The sequence below is a fragment of the Phalangium opilio genome, unplaced genomic scaffold, assembly GCF_054372755.1.
Source record: "Phalangium opilio isolate 3A_F unplaced genomic scaffold, DU_Popi_V2 ptg000019l_1, whole genome shotgun sequence".
NCBI classification, from domain to species: domain Eukaryota; kingdom Metazoa; phylum Arthropoda; class Arachnida; order Opiliones; family Phalangiidae; genus Phalangium; species Phalangium opilio.
The window spans coordinates 8,530,934-8,550,789 of NW_028324152.1; the positions used below are offsets into that span (position 1 = coordinate 8,530,934).

At 44.7% G+C, this 19,856-nt stretch overlaps 1 protein-coding gene and 1 non-coding gene across 2 annotated transcripts; both read right to left on the bottom strand.

Annotated features, from left to right (window-relative positions):
• Positions 1 to 917: 917 nt before the first annotated feature.
• On the bottom strand, positions 918 to 19,844 carry LOC149701864 (uncharacterized). The gene is made up of 3 exons (XM_089867276.1): positions 17,019 to 19,844; positions 15,487 to 15,750; positions 918 to 1,058 (listed from the first exon to the last, which is right to left on the bottom strand). The coding sequence occupies exons 1-3, from the start codon at positions 19,842 to 19,844 to the stop codon at positions 918 to 920; spliced, it is 3,231 nt and encodes a 1,076-aa protein (XP_089723402.1).
• TRNAN-GUU (transfer RNA asparagine (anticodon GUU)) lies at positions 7,283 to 7,355 on the bottom strand. Its single transcript has one exon. It is a non-coding gene; the product is annotated as a tRNA-Asn (tRNA).
• Positions 19,845 to 19,856: the final 12 nt, after the last annotated feature.

The window sequence follows — 19,856 nt, forward strand, 5'->3', positions numbered from 1 at the left end:
GGACTTATAGGTTAGAGAATGTCGATTCCAAGAAGCTACTTTTCGGTACCTATCACATCTCGCAGTTAAAACCATATGTTGAGCGAACCAATCTTCACCTTCAGATTAACGATTTAGAAACGTCCCCTGCTGCCCCAGATATGGGTCAGAATGATGAGGCGGACGAGGTACCAATCCCATACGGAGGAAGGACACTCCGTCCCAGAAATACCCTCACGGGAAGGGTCATTGATCCACAGTAATTTTTTGTTGTGTCACGGCGTTATTAATGCAGTGACATCTAAATTTGTTAGGGAGGAGCAAGGTGCACCCATGCCTGTTTTTCTGTTGAGACATTTTGATTTTTCTTTTATTATTTTTTATTACGTAATTTAGTTTGCCCTTTGGTATTCTATTCAGGCCTGTTGTTTCTTTTCATGTATATAGTGTTATTACCATTGCTTAACCTTTTTTTTTTTGACATGTCATTCCCCAGTATTACTCAAGTTTACTTGATGACCTTGTAGAGTTTTTTTTTATATTTGTAAGTTTGACATGTTCGCGAATCTCAGTTTTGTTTACAAGTGTTAAATTCTTATGTTTAAGTTTTAGTTAGCTGTAATTTTTTTATTTGTTGAGGGTTTGGTCGCCCGAGGACGTTCGACGTTAAGTCCGGGGGAGTTGTAACGCCAAATTTTAATAATTTAAATAATTCCCGCCAAAATGAGCAAATTTAAATAAGTTGTAACGCCAAATTTTAATAATTTAAATAATTCCCGCCAAAATCAGCAAATTTAAATAATTCCCGCCAAAATCAAGTTCCCGCCAAATCAAGAACACTTATAAAAATACCCTAAAACATCCAAAAAGAAAATACTTTTTAAAACCCAGCGTGTGGTATGCGAGCTCGGTACCAGGCCGCATGCACTTCACGCTTTTCAATGGTAAGGTCGGGGACGACCCGCTGGCCAGGTCACGCACCTGCCTTGCCATTCTTCAATATTTTTCGACCTCAATCCCTCTTTAGAATATCTCTCGACCAAGCCCTGACCTCTTAGTGCACGTGCACGTGTCTTGTCCTAAGTCAACACGTTTTTTTTAAGTTGTATTAAGCATTTGATTGGCTGAAGTCGAATTCGTTGCGAGTAAACTATTGGTGCGCCTGAAGTCACCAAAAAGGGATAAAAGCCTGGCCCACACAAAAGAAATCAGAGTTATCAACCGGACCGTTAGGCTGGAGGGTTAGACTCTCTCGCCCGGCCGAAAAACTTTAAAATTACCCGGGATAACTTAACACGGATCTACCGTGGTGCGCGACGAGAAACTTCAATAATCCATTCTCGTGGGCCCAAAAGGACTTAACTTCGCGACGCTAAATTAACCGTTCGCGAGTGCCCGAAAGTATAGGCAGTCTAACGCAAAAGACTGAACGCGCAGGAAACTAAAATAATTCATTCTCGTGGGCCCGAAAAGGACTTAACTTCGCGACGCCATTTAACCGTTCGCGAGTACCCAATACTTCTAACCGGAGAATTAATAATCGTTCGCGGGTGCGCGAAAATAAGATCTCGTCTAAAGTCCGTCGCCACATCTCGCAACCCGCTACGCCGTTACAACGAAGGACGTAACGCAAGCCCGTCGCCATACTTCGACAGAATAGCCACCGTACCTCGCCAAACGCCACGACAAAGGGCGAACGTAAAGCCCGTCGCCACATCTCGTAAAACGCTACGACGCCACGACGATGGACGTAACGTTAAGCCCGTCGCCACATCTCGACGAACTACTAACCGCGGACTGACCGTATCGTCGCTTCCACAACACAGTATCGTTGACCGTATTTCTTTTTATTTTATTTTGATTTATTTTCAAAAGGGTCATAGTACCCCTAAAACATTTGTTTTCAATCTCGTCATTAAACTTGCAACTACTGTTATATACTGAGAGCTGTTCTATTTATTTATCCAAATCATACCCCTAGACACCTAACGATTACTAACTTAAGAACCATCCCCCAATAGTGAAAGGATAGGTAAAACCCGGGACGGCCATACAAACTTTAAATTAAAGTAACCGGAAATTTAATTAACTAAGTTAACTAATTATTTCCACGTTACATCGTCAGGTATTGTGGAAAAACTTTGGCATTTTACATTACATTTGAGATCCCACAACACCGCTCCCGGGTTGGCTCGAACCACCAACCTATTGGTTAACAGCCGAACGCGCTAACCATTGAGCCACGGAAGCTCAGAAATTAAATGGTTGTCACGTATTGTGGAAAAGTTTTGACTGTTTACGCTACATCTGAGACCTCACAACACCGCTCCCGGATGGGCTCGAACCACCAACCTTTCGGTTAACAGCTGAACGCGCTAAACATTGCGCCACGGAAGCCCAAAAATTATATGTTCGTCAGGTATTGTGGAAAAACTTTGGCTTTTTACGTTACATTTGAGATCCCATAACACCGCTCCCGGGTGGGATCGAAACACAAACCTATTGGTTAACAGCCGAACGCGCTAACCATTGAGCCACGGAAGCTCAGAAATTAAATGGTTGTCACGTTATACGGAAAAGTTTTGACTTTTTACGTCACATCTGAGACCTTTCAACACCGCTCTGGATGGGCTCGAACCACCAACCTTTTGAATAACAGCTGAACGCGCTAACCATTGCGCCACGGAAGCTCAAAAATTAAATGTTCGTCAGATATATTGGAAAAACTCTGAATTTTACGTTACATCTGAGACCTCACAACACCGCTCCCGGATGGGCTCGAACCACCAACCTTTCCGTTAACAGCCAAACGCGCTAACCATTGCGCCACGGAAGCCCAAAAATTAAATGGTCGTCAGGTATTGTGGAAAAACTTTGGCATTTTACATTACATTTGAGATCCCACAACACCGCTCCCGGGTTGGCTCGAACCACCAACCTTTCGGTTAACAGCCGAACGCGCCAAACATTGCGACACGGAAGCCCAAGATTAAATGGTCGTCAGGTATTGTGGAAAAACTTTGACTTTTTACGTCAAATCTGAGACCTCACAACACCGCTCCCGGATGGGCTCGAACCACAAACCTTTTGGTTAACATCCGAACGCGCTAACCATGGAGCCAAGGAAGCTCAGAAATGAAATGGTCGTCAGGTATTGTGGAAAAACATCGACTTTTTACGTCACATCTGAGACCTTGCAACACCGCTCCCGGATGGGCTCAAACCACAAACCTTTTGAATAACAGCTGAACGCGCTAACCATTGCGCCACGGAAGCCCAAAAATTAAATGGTCGTCAGGTATTGTGGAAAAACTCTGAATTTTACGTTACATCTAAGACCTCAAAACACCGTTCCCGGATGGGCTCGAACCACCAACCTTTCGGTTAACAGCTGAACGCGCTAACCATTGCGCCACGGAAGCCCAAAAATTAAATGGTCGTCAGGTATTGTGGAAAAACTTTGGCATTTTACATTACATTTGAGATCCCACAACACCGCTCCCGGGTTGGCTCGAACCACCAACCTTTCGGTTAACAGCCGAACGCGCCAAACATTGCGACACGGAAGCCCAAGATTAAATGGTCGTCAGGTATTGTGGAAAAACTTTGACTTTTTACGTCACATCTGAGACCTCACAACACCGCTCCCGGATGGGCTCGAACCACAAACCTTTTGGTTAACATCCGAACGCGCTAACCATGGAGCCAAGGAAGCTCAGAAATGAAATGGTCGTCAGGTATTGTGGAAAAACATCGACTTTTTACGTCACATCTGAGACCTTGCAACACCGCTCCCGGATGGGCTTGAACCACAAACCTTTTGAATAACAGCTGAACGCGCTAACCATTGCGCCACGGAAGCCCAAAAATTAAATGTTCGTCAGTTATTTTTAAAAAACTCTGAATTTTACGTTACATCTAAGACCACAAAACACCGCTCCCGGATGGGCTCGAACCACCAACCTTTCAGTTAACAGCCGACGGCGCTAACCATTGCGCAACGGAAGCCCAAAGATTAAATGTTCGTCAGGTATTGTGGAAAAACTTACGATTTTTACGTTACATCTGAGACCTCACAACACCGCTCACGGATGGGCTCGAACCACCAACCTTTCGGTTAACAGCCGAACGCGCTAACCATTGCGCCACGGAAGCCCAAAAATTAAATGGTCGTCAGGTATTGTGGAAAAACTCTGAATTTTACGTTACATCTAAGACCTCAAAACACCGTTCCCGGATGGGCTCGAACCACCAACCTTTCGGTTAACAGCTGAACGCGCTAACCATTGCGCCACGGAAGCCCAAAAATTAAATGGTCGTCAGGTATTGTGGAAAAACTTTGGCATTTTACATTACATTTGAGATCCCACAACACCGCTCCCGGGTTGGCTCGAACCACCAACCTTTCGGTTAACAGCCGAACGCGCCAAACATTGCGACACGGAAGCCCAAGATTAAATGGTCGTCAGGTATTGTGGAAAAACTTTGACTTTTTACGTCACATCTGAGACCTCACAACACCGCTCCCGGATGGGCTCGAACCACAAACCTTTTGGTTAACATCCGAACGCGCTAACCATGGAGCCAAGGAAGCTCAGAAATGAAATGGTCGTCTGGTATTGTGGAAAAACATCGACTTTTTACGTCACATCTGAGACCTTGCAACACCGCTCCCGGATGGGCTCGAACCACAAACCTTTTGAATAACAGCTGAACGCGCTAACCATTGCGCCATGGAAGCCCAAAAATTAAATGTTCGTCATTTATTTTTAAAAAACTCTGAATTTTACGTTACATCTAAGACCTCAAAACACCGCTCCCGGATGGGCTCGAACCACCAACCTTTCGGTTAAAAGCCGACGGCGCTAACCATTGCGCAACGGAAGCCCAAAGATTAAATGTTCGTCAGGTATTGTGGAAAAACTTTGGATTTTTACGTTACATTTGAGATCTCACAACACCGCTCCCGGGTGGGCTCGATCCACCAACGTTTTGGTTAACAGCCGAACGCGCTAACCGAAAATTAAAAGCCCAAAAATTAAATGGTCGTCAAGTATTGTGGAAAAACTTTGACTTTTTACGTCACATCTGAGACCTCACAACACCGCTCCCGGATGGGCTCGAACCACCAACCTTTCGGTTAACAGCTGAACGCGCTAACCATTGCGCCACGGAAGCCCAAGATTAAATGGTCGTCACGTATTGTGGAAAAACTTTGGCTTTTTACGTTACATTTGAGATCCCACAACACCGCTTCCGGGTGGGCTCGAACCACAAACCTATTGGTTAACAGCCGAACGCGCTAACCATTGAGCCACGGAAGCTCAGAAATTAAATGGTTGTCACGTATTGTGGAAAAGTTTTGACATTTTACGCTACATCTGAGACCGCACAACACCTCTCCCGGGTGGGCTCGAACCACCAACCTTTCGGTTAACAGCTGAACGCGCTAACCATTGCGCCAAGGAAGCCCAAAAATTAAATGTTCGTCAGGTATTGTGGAAAAACTTTGGCTTTTTACGTTACATTTGAGATCCCACAACACCGCTCCCGGGTTGGCTCGAACCACAAACCTATTGGTTAACAGCCGAAAGCGCTAACCATTGAGCCACGGAAGCTCAGAAATTAAATGGTTGTCACGTATTGTGGAAAAGTTTTGACATTTTACGCTACATCTGAGACCGCACAACACCTCTCCCGGGTGGGCTCGAACCACCAACCTTTCGGTTAACAGCTGAACGCGCTAACCATTGCGCCAAGGAAGCCCAAAAATTAAATGTTCGTCAGGTATTGTGGAAAAACTTTGGCTTTTTACGTTACATTTGAGATCCCACAACACCGCTCCCGGGTGGGCTCGAACCACAAACCTTTTGGTTAACAGCCGACGGCGCTAACCATTGCGCAACGGAAGCTCAGAAATTAAATGGTTGTCACGTTATACGGAAAAGTTTTGACTTTTTACGTCACATCTGAGACCTTTCAACACCGCTCCCGGATGGGCTCGAACCACCAACCTTTTGAATAACAGCTGAACGCGCTAACCATTGCGCCACGGAAGCTCAAAAATTAAATGTTCGTCAGATATATTGGAAAACTCTGAATTTTACGTTACATCTGAGACCTCACAACACCGCTCCCGGATGGGCTCGAACCACCAACCTTTCAGTTAACAGCCGAACGCGCTAACCATTGCGCCACGGAAGCCCAAAAATTAAATGGTCGTCAGGTATTGTGGAAAAACTTTGGCATTTTACGTCACATCTGAGACCTCACAACACCGCTCCCGGATGGGCTCGAACCACAAACCTTTTGGTTAACATCCGAACGCGCTAACCATGGAGCCAAGGAAGCTCAGAAATGAAATGGTCGTCAGGTATTGTGGAAAAACATCGACTTTTTACGTCACATCTGAGACCTTGCAACACCGCTCCCGGATGGGCTCGAACCACAAACCTTTTGAATAACAGCTGAACGCGCTAACCATTGCGCCATGGAAGCCCAAAAATTAAATGTTCGTCAGTTATTTTTAAAAAACTCTGAATTTTACGTTACATCTAAGACCTCAAAACACCGCTCCCGGATGGGCTCGAACCACCAACCTTTCGGTTAAAAGCCGACGGCGCTAACCATTGCGCAACGGAAGCCCAAAGATTAAATGTTCGTCAGGTATTGTGGAAAAACTTTGGATTTTTACGTTACATTTGAGATCTCACAACACCGCTCCCGGGTGGGCTCGATCCACCAACGTTTTGGTTAACAGCCGAACGCGCTAACCGAAAATTAAAAGCCCAAAAATTAAATGGTCGTCAAGTATTGTGGAAAAACTTTGACTTTTTACGTCACATCTGAGACCTCACAACACCGCTCCCGGATGGGTTCGAACCACCAACCTTTCGGTTAACAGCTGAACGCGCTAACCATTGCGCCAAGGAAGCCCAAAAATTAAATGTTCGTCAGGTATTGTGGAAAAACTTTGGCTTTTTACGTTACATTTGAGATCCCACAACACCGCTCCCGGGTGGGCTCGAAACACAAACCTATTCGTTAACAGCCGAACGCGCTAACCATTGAGCCACGGAAGCTCAGAAATTAAATGGTTGTCACGTTATGTGGAAAAGTTTTGACTTTTTACGCTACTTCTGAGACCCCGCAACACCACTTCCGGGTAGGCTCGAACCACCAGCCTCTCGGTTAACAGCCGAACGCGCTAACCATTGCGCCACGGAAGCCCAAAAATCAAATGGTCGTCAGGTATTGTGGAAAAACTTTGGCTTTTTACGTTACATTTGAGACTTCACAACACCGCTCCCGGGTGGGCTCGAACCACCAACCTTTCGGTTAACAGCCGAACGCGCTAACCATTGCGCCACGGAAGCCCAAGATTAAATGGTCGTCAGGTATTGTGGAAAAACTTTGGCTTTTTACGTTACACTTGAGATCCCACAACACCGCTCCCGGGTGGGCTCGAACCACAAACCTATTGGTTAACAGCCGAACGCGCTAACCATTGAGCCACGGAAGCTCAGAAATTAAATGGTTGTCACGTATTGTGGAAAAGTTTTGACATTTTACGCTACATCTGAGACCGCACAACACCTCTCCCGGGTGGGCTCGAACCACCAACCTTTCGGTTAACAGCTGAACGCGCTAACCATTGCGCCAAGGAAGCCCAAAAATTAAATGTTCGTCAGGTATTGTGGAAAAACTTTGGCTTTTTACGTTACATTTGAGATCCCACAACACCGCTCCCGGGTTGGCTCAAACCACAAACCTATTGGTTAACAGCCGAACGCGCTAACCATTGAGCCACGGAAGCTCAGAAATTAAATGGTTGTCACGTATTGTGGAAAAGTTTTGACATTTTACGCTACATCTGAGACCGCACAACACCTCTCCCGGTTGGGCTCGAACCACCAACCTTTCGGTTAACAGCTGAACGCGCTAACCATTGCGCCAAGGAAGCCCAAAAATTAAATGTTCGTCAGGTATTGTGGAAAAACTTTGGCTTTTTACGTTACATTTGAGATCCCACAACACCGCTCCCGGGTGGGCTCGAACCACAAACCTTTTGGTTTACAGCCGACGGCGCTAACCATTGCGCAACGGAAGCCCAAAAATTAAAAGGTCGTCAGGTATTGTGGAAAAACTTTGACTTTTTACGTCACATCTAAGACCTCACAACACCGCTCCCGGATGGGCTCGAACCACAAAACTTTTGGTTAACAGCCGACGGCGCTAACCATTGCGAAACGGAAGCCCAAAGATTAAATGTTCGTCAGGTATTGTGGAAAAACTTACGATTTTTACGTTACATGTGAGATCTCACAACCGCTCCCGGGTGGGCTCGGACCACCAACCTTTCGGTTAACAGCCGAACGCGCAAACCATTGCGCCACGGAAGCCCAAAAATTAAATGTTCGTCAGGTATTGTGGAAAAACTTTGGCATTTTACATTACATTTGAGATCCCACAACACCGCTCCCGGGTTGGCTCGAACCACCAACCTTTCGGTTAACAGCCGAACGCGCTAACCATTGCGACACGGAAGCCCAAGATTAAATGGTCGTCAGGTATTGTGGAAAAACTGTGACTTTTTACGTCACATCTGAGACCTCACAACACCGCTCCCGGATGGGCTCGAACCACTAACCTTTCAGTTAACAGCCGAACGCGCTAACCATTGCGCCACGGAAGCCCAAAAATTAAATGGTCGTCAGGTATTGTGGAAAAACTTTGGCATTTTACATTACATTTGAGATCCCACAACACCGCTCCCGGGTTGGCTCGAACCACCACCCTATTGGTTAACAGCCGAACGCGCTAACCATTGAGCCACGGAAGCTCAGAAATTAAATGGTTGTCACGTATTGTGGAAAAGTTTTGACTGTTTACGCTACATCTGAGACCTCACAACACCGCTCCCGGATGGGCTCGAACCACCAACCTTTCGGTTAACAGCCGAACGCGCTAACCATTGCGCCAAGGAAGCTCAGAAATGAAATGGTCGTCAGGTATTGTGGAAAAACATCGACTTTTTACGTCACATCTGAGACCTTGCAACACCGCTCCCGGATGGGCTCGAACCACAAACCTTTTGAATAACAGCTGAACGCGCTAACCATTGCGCCACGGAAGCCCAAAAATTAAATGTTCGTCAGTTATTTTTAAAAAACTCTGAATTTTACGTTACATCTAAGACCCCACAACACCACTTCCGGGTGGGCTCGAACCACCATCCTCTCGGTTAACAGCCGACGGCGCTAACCATTGCGCAACGGAAGCCCAAAAATTAAATGGTCGTCAGGTATTGTGGAAAAACTTTGGCATTTTACATTACATTTGAGATCCCACAACACCGCTCCCGGGTTGGCTCGAACCACCACCCTATTGGTTAACAGCCGAACGCGCTAACCATTGAGCCACGGAAGCTCAGAAATTAAATTGTTGTCACGTATTATGGAAAAGTTTTGACTGTTTACGCTACATCTGAGACCTCACAACACCGCTCCCGGATGGGCTCGAACCACCAACCTTTCGGTTAACAGCCGAACGCGCTAACCATTGCGCCACGGAAGCTCAGAAATTAAATGGTTGTCACGTTATGTGGAAAAGTTTTGACTTTTTACGCTACTTCTGAGACCCCACAACACCACTTCCGGGTAGGCTCGAACCACCAGCCTCTCGGTTAACAGCCGAACGCGCTAACCATTGCGCCACGGAAGCCCAAAAATCAAATGGTCGTCAGGTATGGTGGAAAAACTTTGGCTTTTTACGTTACATTTGAGACTTCACAACACCGCTCCCGGGTGGGCTCGAACCACCAACCTTTCGGTTAACAGCTGAACGCGCAAACCATTGCGCCACGGAAGCCCAAAAATTAAATATTCGTCAGGTATTGTGGAAAAACTTTGGCTTTTTACGTTACATTTGAGATCCCACAACACCGCTCCCGGGTGGGCTCGAACCACAAACCTATTGGTTAACAGCCGAACGCGCTAACCATTGAGCCACGGAAGCTCAGAAATTAAATGGTTGTCACGTATTGTGGAAAAGTTTTGACATTTTACGCTACATCTGAGACCGCACAACACCTCTCCCGGGTGGGCTCGAACCACCAACCTTTCGGTTAACAGCTGAACGCGCTAACCATTGCGCCAAGGAAGCCCAAAAATTAAATGTTCGTCAGGTATTGTGGAAAAACTTTGGCTTTTTACGTTACATTTGAGATCCCACAACAACGCTCCCGGGTGGGCTCGAACCACAAACCTTTTGGTTAACAGCCGACGGCGCTAACCATTGCGCAACGGAAGCCCAAAAATTAAAAGGTCGTCAGGTATTGTGGAAAAACTTTGACTTTTTACGTCACATCTAAGACCTCACAACACCGCTCCCGGATGGGCTCGAACCACAAACCTTTTGGTTAACAGCCGACGGCGCTAACCATTGCGAAACGGAAGCCCAAAGATTAAATGTTCGTCAGGTATTGTGGAAAAACTTACGATTTTTACGTTACATTTGAGATCCCACAACACCGCTCCCGGGTGGGCTTGAACCACAAACCTATTGGTTAACAGCCGAACGCGCAAACCATTGCGCCACGGAAGCCCAAAAATTAAATGTTCGTCAGTTATTTTTAAAAAACTCTGAATTTTACGTTACATCTAAGACCTCAAAACACCGCTCCCGGATGGGCTCGAACCACCAACCTTTCGGTTAAAAGCCGACGGCGCTAACCATTGCGCAACGGAAGCCCAAAGATTAAATGTTCGTCAGGTATTGTGGAAAAACTTTGGATTTTTACGTTACATTTGAGATCTCACAACGCCGCTCCCGGGTGGGCTCGATCCACCAACGTTTTGGTTAACAGCCGAACGCGCTAACCGAAAATTAAAAGCCCAAAAATTAAATGGTCGTCAAGTATTGCGGAAAAACTTTGACTTTTTACGTCACATCTGAGACCTCACAACACCGCTCCCGGATGGGCTCGAACCACCAACCTTTCGGTTAACAGCTGAACGCGCTAGCCATTGCGCCAAGGAAGCCCAATAATTAAATGTTCGTCAGGTATTGTGGAAAAACTTTGGCTTTTTACGTTACATTTGAGATCCCACAACACCGCTCCCGGGTGGGCTCGAAACACAAACCTATTCGTTAACAGCCGAACGCGCTAACCATTGAGCCACGGAAGCTCAGAAATTAAATGGTTGTCACGTTATGTGGAAAAGTTTTGACTTTTTACGCTACTTCTGAGACCCCGCAACACCACTTCCGGGTAGGCTCAAACCACCAGCCTCTCGGTTAACAGCCGAACGCGCTAACCATTGCGCCACGGAAGCCCAAAAATCAAATGGTCGTCAGGTATTGTGGAAAAACTTTGGCTTTTTACGTTACATTTGAGACTTCACAACACCGCTCCCGGGTGGGCTCGAACCAGCAACCTTTCGGTTAACAGCCGAACGCGCTAACCATTGCGCCACGGAAGCCCAAGATTAAATGGTCGTCAGGTATTGTGGAAAAACTTTGGCTTTTTACGTTACATTTGAGATCCCACAACACCGCTCCCGGGTGGGCTCGAACCACAAACCTATTGGTTAACAGCCGAACGCGCTAACCATTGAGCCACGGAAGCTCAGAAATTAAATGGTTGTCACGTATTGTGGAAAAGTTTTGACATTTTACGCTACATCTGAGACCGCACAACACCTCTCCCGGGTGGGCTCGAACCACCAACCTTTCGGTTAACAGCTGAACGCGCTAACCATTGCGCCAAGGAAGCCCAAAAATTAAATGTTCGTCAGGTATTGTGGAAAAACTTTGGCTTTTTGCGTTACATTTGAGATCCCACAACACCGCTCCCGGGTTGGCTCGAACCACAAACCTATTGGTTAACAGCCGAAAGCGCTAACCATTGAGCCACGGAAGCTCAGAAATTAAATGGTTGTCACGTATTGTGGAAAAGTTTTGACATTTTACGCTACATCTGAGACCGCACAACACCTCTCCCGGGTGGGCTCGAACCACCAACCTTTCGGTTAACAGCCGAACGCGCTAACCATTGCGCCACGGAAACCCAAAGATTAAATGTTCGTCAGGTATTGTGGAAAAACTTTGGATTTTTACGTTACATTAGAGATCTCACAACACCGCTCCCGGGTGGGCTCGATCCACCAACCTTTTGGTTAACAGCCGAACGCGCTAACCGAAAATTAAAAGCCCAGAAACTAAATGGTCGTCAGGTATTGTGGAAAAACTTTGACTTTTTACGTCACATCTGAGACCTCACAACACCGCTCCCGGATGGAATCGAACCACCAACCTTTCGGTTAACAGCTGAACGCGCTAACCATTGCGCCACGGAAGCCCAAAAATTAAATATTCGTCAGGTATTGTGGAAAAACTTTGGCTTTTTACGTTACATTTGAGATCCCACAACACCGCTCCCGGGTGGGCTCGAAACACAAACCTATTCGTTAACAGCCGAACGCGCTAACCATTGAGCCACGGAAGCTCAAAAATTAAATGGTTGTCACGTTATGTGGAAAAGTTTTGACTTTTTTCGCCACTTCTGAGACCCCACAACACCACTTCCGGGTAGGCTCGAACCACCAGCCTCTCGGTTAACAGCCGAACGCGCTAACCATTGCGCCACGGAAGCCCAAAAATCAAATGGTCGTCAGGTATTGTGGAAAAACTTTGGCTTTTTACGTTACATTTGAGACTTCACAACACCGCTCCCGGGTGGGCTTGAACCACCAACCTTTCGGTTAACAGCCGAACGCGCTAACCATTGCGCCACGGAAGCCCAAGATTAAATGGTCGTCAGGTATTGTGGAAAAACTTTGGCTTTTTACGTTACATTTGAGATCCCACAACACCGCTCCCTGGTGGGCTCGAACCACAAACCTATTGGTTAACAGCCGAACGCGCTAACCATTGAGCCACGGAAGCTCAGAAATTAAATGGTTGTCACGTATTGTGGAAAAGTTTTGACATTTTACGCTACATCTTAGACCGCACAACACCTCTCCCGGGTGGGCTCGAACCACCAACCTTTCGGTTAACAGCTGAACGCGCTAACCATTGCGCCAAGGAAGCCCAAAAATTAAATGTTCGTCAGGTATTGTGGAAAAACTTTGGCTTTTTACGTTACATTTGAGATCCCACAACACCGCTCCCGGGTGGGCTCGAACCACAAACCTTTTGGTTAACAGCCGACGGCGCTAACCATTGCGCAACGGAAGCCCAAAAATTAAAAGGTCGTCAGGTATTGTGGAAAAACTTTGACTTTTTACGTCACATCTAAGACCTCACAACACCGCTCCCGGATGGGCTCGAACTACAAACCTTTTGGTTAACAGCCGACGGCGCTAACCATTGCGAAACGGAAGCCCAAAGATTAAATGTTCGTCAGGTATTGTGGAAAAACTTACGATTTTTACGTTACATGTGAGATCTCACAACACCGCTCCCGGGTGGCTCGGACCACCAACCTTTCGGTTAACAGCCGAACGCGCAAACCATTGCGCCACGGAAGCCCAAAAATTAAATGTTCGTCAGGTATTGTGGAAAAACTTTGACTTTTTACGTCACATCTGAGACCCCACAACACCGCTCCCGGATGGGCTCGAACCACCAACCTTTCAGTTAACAGCCGAACGCGCTAACCATTGCGCCACGGAAGCCCAAAAATTAAATGGTCGTCAGGTATTGTGGAAAAACTTTGGCATTTTACATTACATTTGAGATCCCACAACACCGCTCCCGGGTTGGCTCGAACCACCAACCTTTCGGTTAACAGCCGAACGCGCTAACCATTGCGACACGGAAGCCCAAGATTAAATGGTCGTCAGGTATTGTGGAAAAACTTTTTACGTCACATCTGAGACCTCACAACACCGCTCCCGGATGGGCTTGAACCACAGACCTTTCAGTTAACAGCCGAACGCGCTAACCATTGCGCCACGGAAGCCCAAAAATTAAATGATCGTCAGGTATTGTGGAAAAACTTTGGCATTTTACATTACATTTGAGACCTCACAACACCGCTCCCGGATGGGCTCGAACCACCAACCTTTCGGTTAACAGCTGAACGCGCTAACCATTGCGCCACGGAAGCCCAAAAATTAAATGTTCGTCAGGTATTGTGGAAAAACTTTGACTTTTTACGTCACATCTGAGACCTCACAACACCGCTCCCGGGTGGGCTCGATCCACCTATCGTGGATTTTTTGTTAATGAGTCCTGATCGGTCCAGCAAATGCGGCAGTTGTATGATTTTTAGTTACGGAATTTATTTTATGTTATTTTATTTGGCTTCTTTTAGAAGCCCACCCTATGTCTATTTAGTAGACCTTCCCAATTGTCTCATTCGGAGACCCTTGTCTCTTATGGAGACCTACCCTTGTCTCTTTTGGAGACCTACCATGTCTCATTTGGAGACTGTCTCTTTTGGAGACCAACCATGTCTCATTTGGAGACCAACCATGTCTCATTTGGAGACTGTCTCTTTTGGAGACCAACCATGTCTCATTTGGAGACTGTCTCTTTTGGAGACCAACCATGTCTCATTTGGAGACTACCATTGCCTTCCTAAAGACTTTTAGAAAGGCTTTCAAAAAGGATACTTTCAGTAGTATTTCCAATCGTGCGTCGCTATAGTCGCCGACCTAGTAGTTATACTTAAGGCTACGAATTAATTTTACAAGTATTGCAAGTTTAAAATATCTTTATTTACTACAAATTTTTAGCTAGTCTTTTTCTGATCTGCTCTCTGGCAAAGTTCGGAGAAGAGTGCTTCTTTTTGGGCATTATAGACCATAAGGTTGTACAGTTTTTAAAATTGGTTTCCCCTACTTTTTACAGGGTTCAACATACAGATTTTAGGGTAGCTTCTCTACCTTTTAAGTTAATAGGTTACAGGCAAGCGTGAAGATTTTATTATTTTCTTATCGTTAAAAAAGATACAGATGTGGAAATAGGAGCTTTTACTCTCTTTTGTATTGAATAGTAAACGGAAACTTAAAATCGACACATGTGTGCGAAAAGGGAGATTTCTCGTTTTTATTGTGTTTAAGATATAACTGAGCCTGTACGGCGAATTTTAACAGTATGCACATTTTGTGTCATTAGGTCCCCTTTTGGGTTTAAAGTGCTAAACAACTTTTTATAAAAAGAGAAAACTATCCGAGGGATTTAACACTCCCCCGCGAAATACGTAGTATTTCTTATATTGTTTTTTGTTTTCTTGTGCATAATTTTCTCACGTTTTACCGTGTTTAGTTAGGTTTAATCTTAATTTGTTAAATGTCTTCAATGAATCTTAATTTTACATTTGCTTAATTAATCTTAAATGTTTTCAATGTTTAATGTTTTTATTTAATATGTAATTTTAAATGTTTTCAAGTTTAATGCTTTTATTTAATTATCAGAGATTTCTAAGGGGTAGAGTAATTGGACTGGCCTCCGTAAAAGATTTCCGTTCGCGGTTCGCACTATGCAAGCCCGTACCTTGCCATCGCGGCCAATTTGAGTTTCATTTACAACACCCATTTTCCACATTTGTTTTTGTAATTTGTCGTCGTGTATTAGAACAACGTCCCCGACCTTCATTACAGTTTCGTTTTTTGCGAGTTTGCTGTGATGGGCAGATCGCAAATCTAGTAAATATTCGTTTTTCCACCTCTTACTGAGATGGTCCATTAAGGCCAGTCTATATCGTAGCCTCTTGGCTGTTTCCCTTTGGGAGCTAGTCGTGAAATCGGTTGGTTTTACCTTTTGTGGAGGTAAGCTCGTGAGTCTCCTTCCTATAAGCAGATGCGAGGGGGTAAGGGGGGAAGGCTCGTCAACGCTTGTATTGTCAAAAGTGATGGGGCGCGAATTTATCACCGCTTCAACTTCTACTAATATTGTTTGTAGTTCTTGAAAGTTGCAGGATGAATGGCCAAGGGCCTTTTTAGCCATATCGTAGTATACGATAGGCTCTTAGTTTGACCCGAGCCGTAGTAGTAGTAGTAGTAGTAGTGGCCGGGGTTGTCGCTTCGTTATCGTCAGATTTTAGCTTAAAAGGAACTTTATATTACCACAACCCACCCATAGGGGTTACTGGGCTCGGTTAGAGATTTAATTTTAATTAAAATTTTTTCAGGTCAGAACCGGGATTCGAACCCGGGCCGCTGGCGTAGTAGACGAACATTCTACCCGCTCAACCATAGAGACTTGATAGAAACCTAGAGTTTTTTATTATTTATTCTTATCTCTAAAATGTCGGGGTGATGTGGTGTGGGGTACCTCTTAATCTGTGGGGTCGGAAACTTTTGAATTTTTATCTGTGGGGTCGGATACTTATGAATTTGTATGTTTGGGGTTTTTATATATTTTTTTTTATGTATGTGCTAATTAAATAGATAACGATCTTCCCCGTTTCCTACCTCGCTCCTTATGTGTTTCGTTCTCGTTCGGTAGCTATTGTCATCTATGTTATGTTTGACTGGAACGTTTTGGCGGTTAATTCAAATGTGGGTTTAGATAGAGCTAACATAGTGTTAAATGGGCGTTATGCGTCTGATCATTTTAGCATTGCTAAAGGTAATTCGAGGGGATAATCACTAAAATGCGTAATCACTATAACTAAACTTTCTCTTTCAAAAGTTTCTGGGCATAAGTCCTTGTTAGAAATTTATAAGATGCGATAAGTGTGCATCGGCATAAGTCTATGTTGTAAACTCATCGAGGGGATTATCACTAAAAACTATCTGTTCTTCGATTCGCCGGAATATTAGAATTACAGCATAAGTAAATTTATACGGTTATAATTTAATCACTGTTTAGAGTAGGGAATCGAGGGGCTATTCACTCTGATTTTATGCACGGAAAATCATTTAAGCATTGAAAAAGATAGCGCTATTCACTCATTAGGGTAAGGTACAGAGGGGTTATCCACTCGTTAGGGTAGGGTATAGAGGGGCTATTCACTCGTACGATATGGCTACTATTACGAGCCCTTGGGCCGTCTTGTTTAAGAGACTTTTCGTTGTCCTCACCATTCGCTCCCAAAAACCACCCCACCAGGCAGCTCTATCCGCTATGAATCTCCATGTGATACCCCTTTTGCCAAAAAAATCTTTCAGTTCAGGTGTATCTAGATTGTTCCATATGGTTTTAAGGTCCGCATTCGCTTTTGTGAATGTTTTTGCGTTGTCGGTGTAAATATCACTTGGTAAACCACGCCTGCCTATCATTCTTCTTAAGGCTAACAGAAAGTCCTCCGTTGTCAAAGAGCCTACAAGCTCTAGGTCAATGGCTCGTGTTACCGCGCACGTAATTAAGCAGATGTATGCCTTTTCGGACGTTTGATTAGTTTTTATGTATAAAGGTCCTGCAAAATCGATGCCAACTACTTGGAAGGGTGGAACTTGGTCAATTCTTTCCCTTGGCAAAGGTGCGGTGGAAAGTTCGCCTGCTTTGCAGCTAAGTTTTTTACATAGGTGGCATTTTTTCAATAAGGATTTCACTAATTGTCGACCAGCGGGAACCCAATAACGAGATCGTAATTGAGTGAATGTTGCAGTCACGCCGCTGTGAAAAACGTCTTCGTGGCTTCGCCAAACTACAAGTTCTGTCAAGCGTTTCTTTTTGTTTAGGATAGCTGGATGCTTCTCCTCAAAGGTTAAGCTTGATTTTTCTAACCTTCCACCAACGCATAGAATATCTTCAGTGTTAAGAAAGGGTTTTAAAGTTAATATGTTTGAAGTTCTTTTTATGTTGGTTTTATTTTTGAGTGACGTTATTTCGTCTTGAAAGTCTTCTATTTGTTCTGATTTTATCCATTTTTGTTCCGCGTTTAGTAATTCAGATGCTGTTAGGGCGCCTTGCCTTGTATCTCTCTTCTTGCAATTAGCAACAAATCGGTACATCCAAGCCGTAACCCTTAGAACCGTGTCTAATTTGCTATATTTATTCAAGTCGATGAGATTTTGAATGCAAAGTCTTTCTTTACAATTCACGCTCACGCTTAGTACAGTTTTCCTCCTTTCTACTTCAATGTTGTCTTTTGCCCTAAGGGCTACGGTGCTTTGTTCGGGCCAGTTTTCTTCCTCCTGTCTCAGCCAGGGGGGTTCGTGCCACCAGAGTTCGTTTTCTTTTAGGGCTGTGGCTGATAAGCCTCGTGTAGGCAAGTCTGCAGGGTTATTTTCCCCTGGGCAATGCATCCAATCTAAGGGGTCGGATGCTTGCTGTATTTCAGCTACTCGGTTTGAAACGAAGGGCTTCCATGATTTTGCTGAACCCTTTAGCCAGTGCAACGCTATCATCGAATCGGTCCACATTCGCACCTTTAATGCGTCGGTTTGAAATACGGTCTCTATGTTCTTTACCAAACGACAACCAAGCAAACAAGCCATTAGTTCTAATCTTGGCAAGGTTAGTCGTTTTAAAGGAGCCACTCTAGCCTTGGCGGTTACAAATGATGTATGTATTTCATGATCTTTCGATGTATAGCGTATGTAAATAACGCAGGCATATGCCTTTATGCTACTATCACAGAAACAATGTATTTCACTGGTTTCAACATTGTCCGTTTCATTGAAATAGTGACGGGGAAGTTTAATGTGTCGCAATTCGGGAAGCTCTTTACACCATTGTCTGAACTGCTCGCTTATTTCTTGGGGAAGTTCTTGATCCCATTCGAAGCCTTGTTCCCACAAGGATTGAAATAAAAGTTTCGCCCTGAGGGTATATGGGCTTAGTACACCGATAGGGTCAAAAATTTGGCCTACCGCGCTTAATATGAAGCGTTTGTTGTTCTTTATTCCTTCGAGAAACTGAATCAAATTTTGTAGATTAAAGGTGAAGTAATCTTCTTCTGGCTTCCAGAGTAGCCCAAGGATCTTGAAATCTTTCTCCCCCGCCTCCCCTTCAAACGTGACACCTTCGCTTGATAAGCCTTTATGACCCCACATGCGTTTTAGTTCTTTTGAGTTAGTGTTCCATTTTCTCAATGTCATTCCGGCTTCTTTCATGACGCTATTGATATTTAGTGAAAGGTCGAGGGCAGCCTTAGGATCACTGTCGCCACTACACAAGTCATCTACGTATAGATCTCTTCCTAGAACTATAATTTCCTTTCTTCCGCTGTCATATTTTTTAAGGTGACATTTGATGGTCGCGGCTAGGAGGAAGGGAGATGACGTCACCCCAAATGGGACTCTGGTCATGCGTAATTCTTGGAATTCATTTGAGTCTAACTCTGAGATCCATAACATTCTTAACGAGTCCCGATCTTCTGGGTCTATTCTCACTTGAAGGAATGCTTTTTCGATATCTGCGGTTATCGCGATCTTATGATTTCTGAATCTTAGTAATAGGAGTAGAAGGTCTGGGTTCAGGTTGGGTCCCGCAGACAAACAGTCGTTTAAAGACGGTACCCCTTCTATGTGTGATGATGCATCACATACGACACGCAAGCGAGTTGTACTAGATACCCTAGTTACCCCTTGGTGTGGCATATAGTATGTTCCAGGAATTGATTCAATTGTTTCTACCCTTTCTAAGATCTCATTTTTTAACTGTTCATTCATTATATCCTTGTAATCTTGAAAGTAAACTGGGTCTCTATTAAATCTTCGCACTAGGCTTTTCATGCGTTTGTAGGCTACACTTTTGTTATTAGGAAGGACGGTTTTTTCTGTTATGAATGGTAATTTAACTTGGTATCTATTGTCTATGAATGTAGTAGTTTGTTCAAATAAAGTCATAAAGTCTTCACTATGGGGGTTTTCGTCTTTCTTTGCATCTATCCCGAGGGATTCTAGTTCCCAAAATGACTTTAACGTGTCGGATACTTTCTTCTCTTCTATTCCAACACGCATAGACGTTGCTTG

What these genes read in the sequence shown, in the direction of transcription:
- LOC149701864 (XM_089867276.1), bottom strand. Translation starts at nt 19,844, where the DNA reads ATGCGTGTTGGAATAGAAGAGAAGAAAGTATCCGACACGTTAAAGTCA. An exon ending in GTGGTTTTTGGGAGCGAATG is followed by an intron (nt 15,751 to 17,018) that starts GTGAGGACAACG and finishes CCTCCACAAAAG; the next exon opens with GTAAAACCAACCGATTTCAC. An exon ending in AAATTGGCCGCGATGGCAAG is followed by an intron (nt 1,059 to 15,486) that starts GTACGGGCTTGC and finishes GTGTTGACTTAG; the next exon opens with GACAAGACACGTGCACGTGC.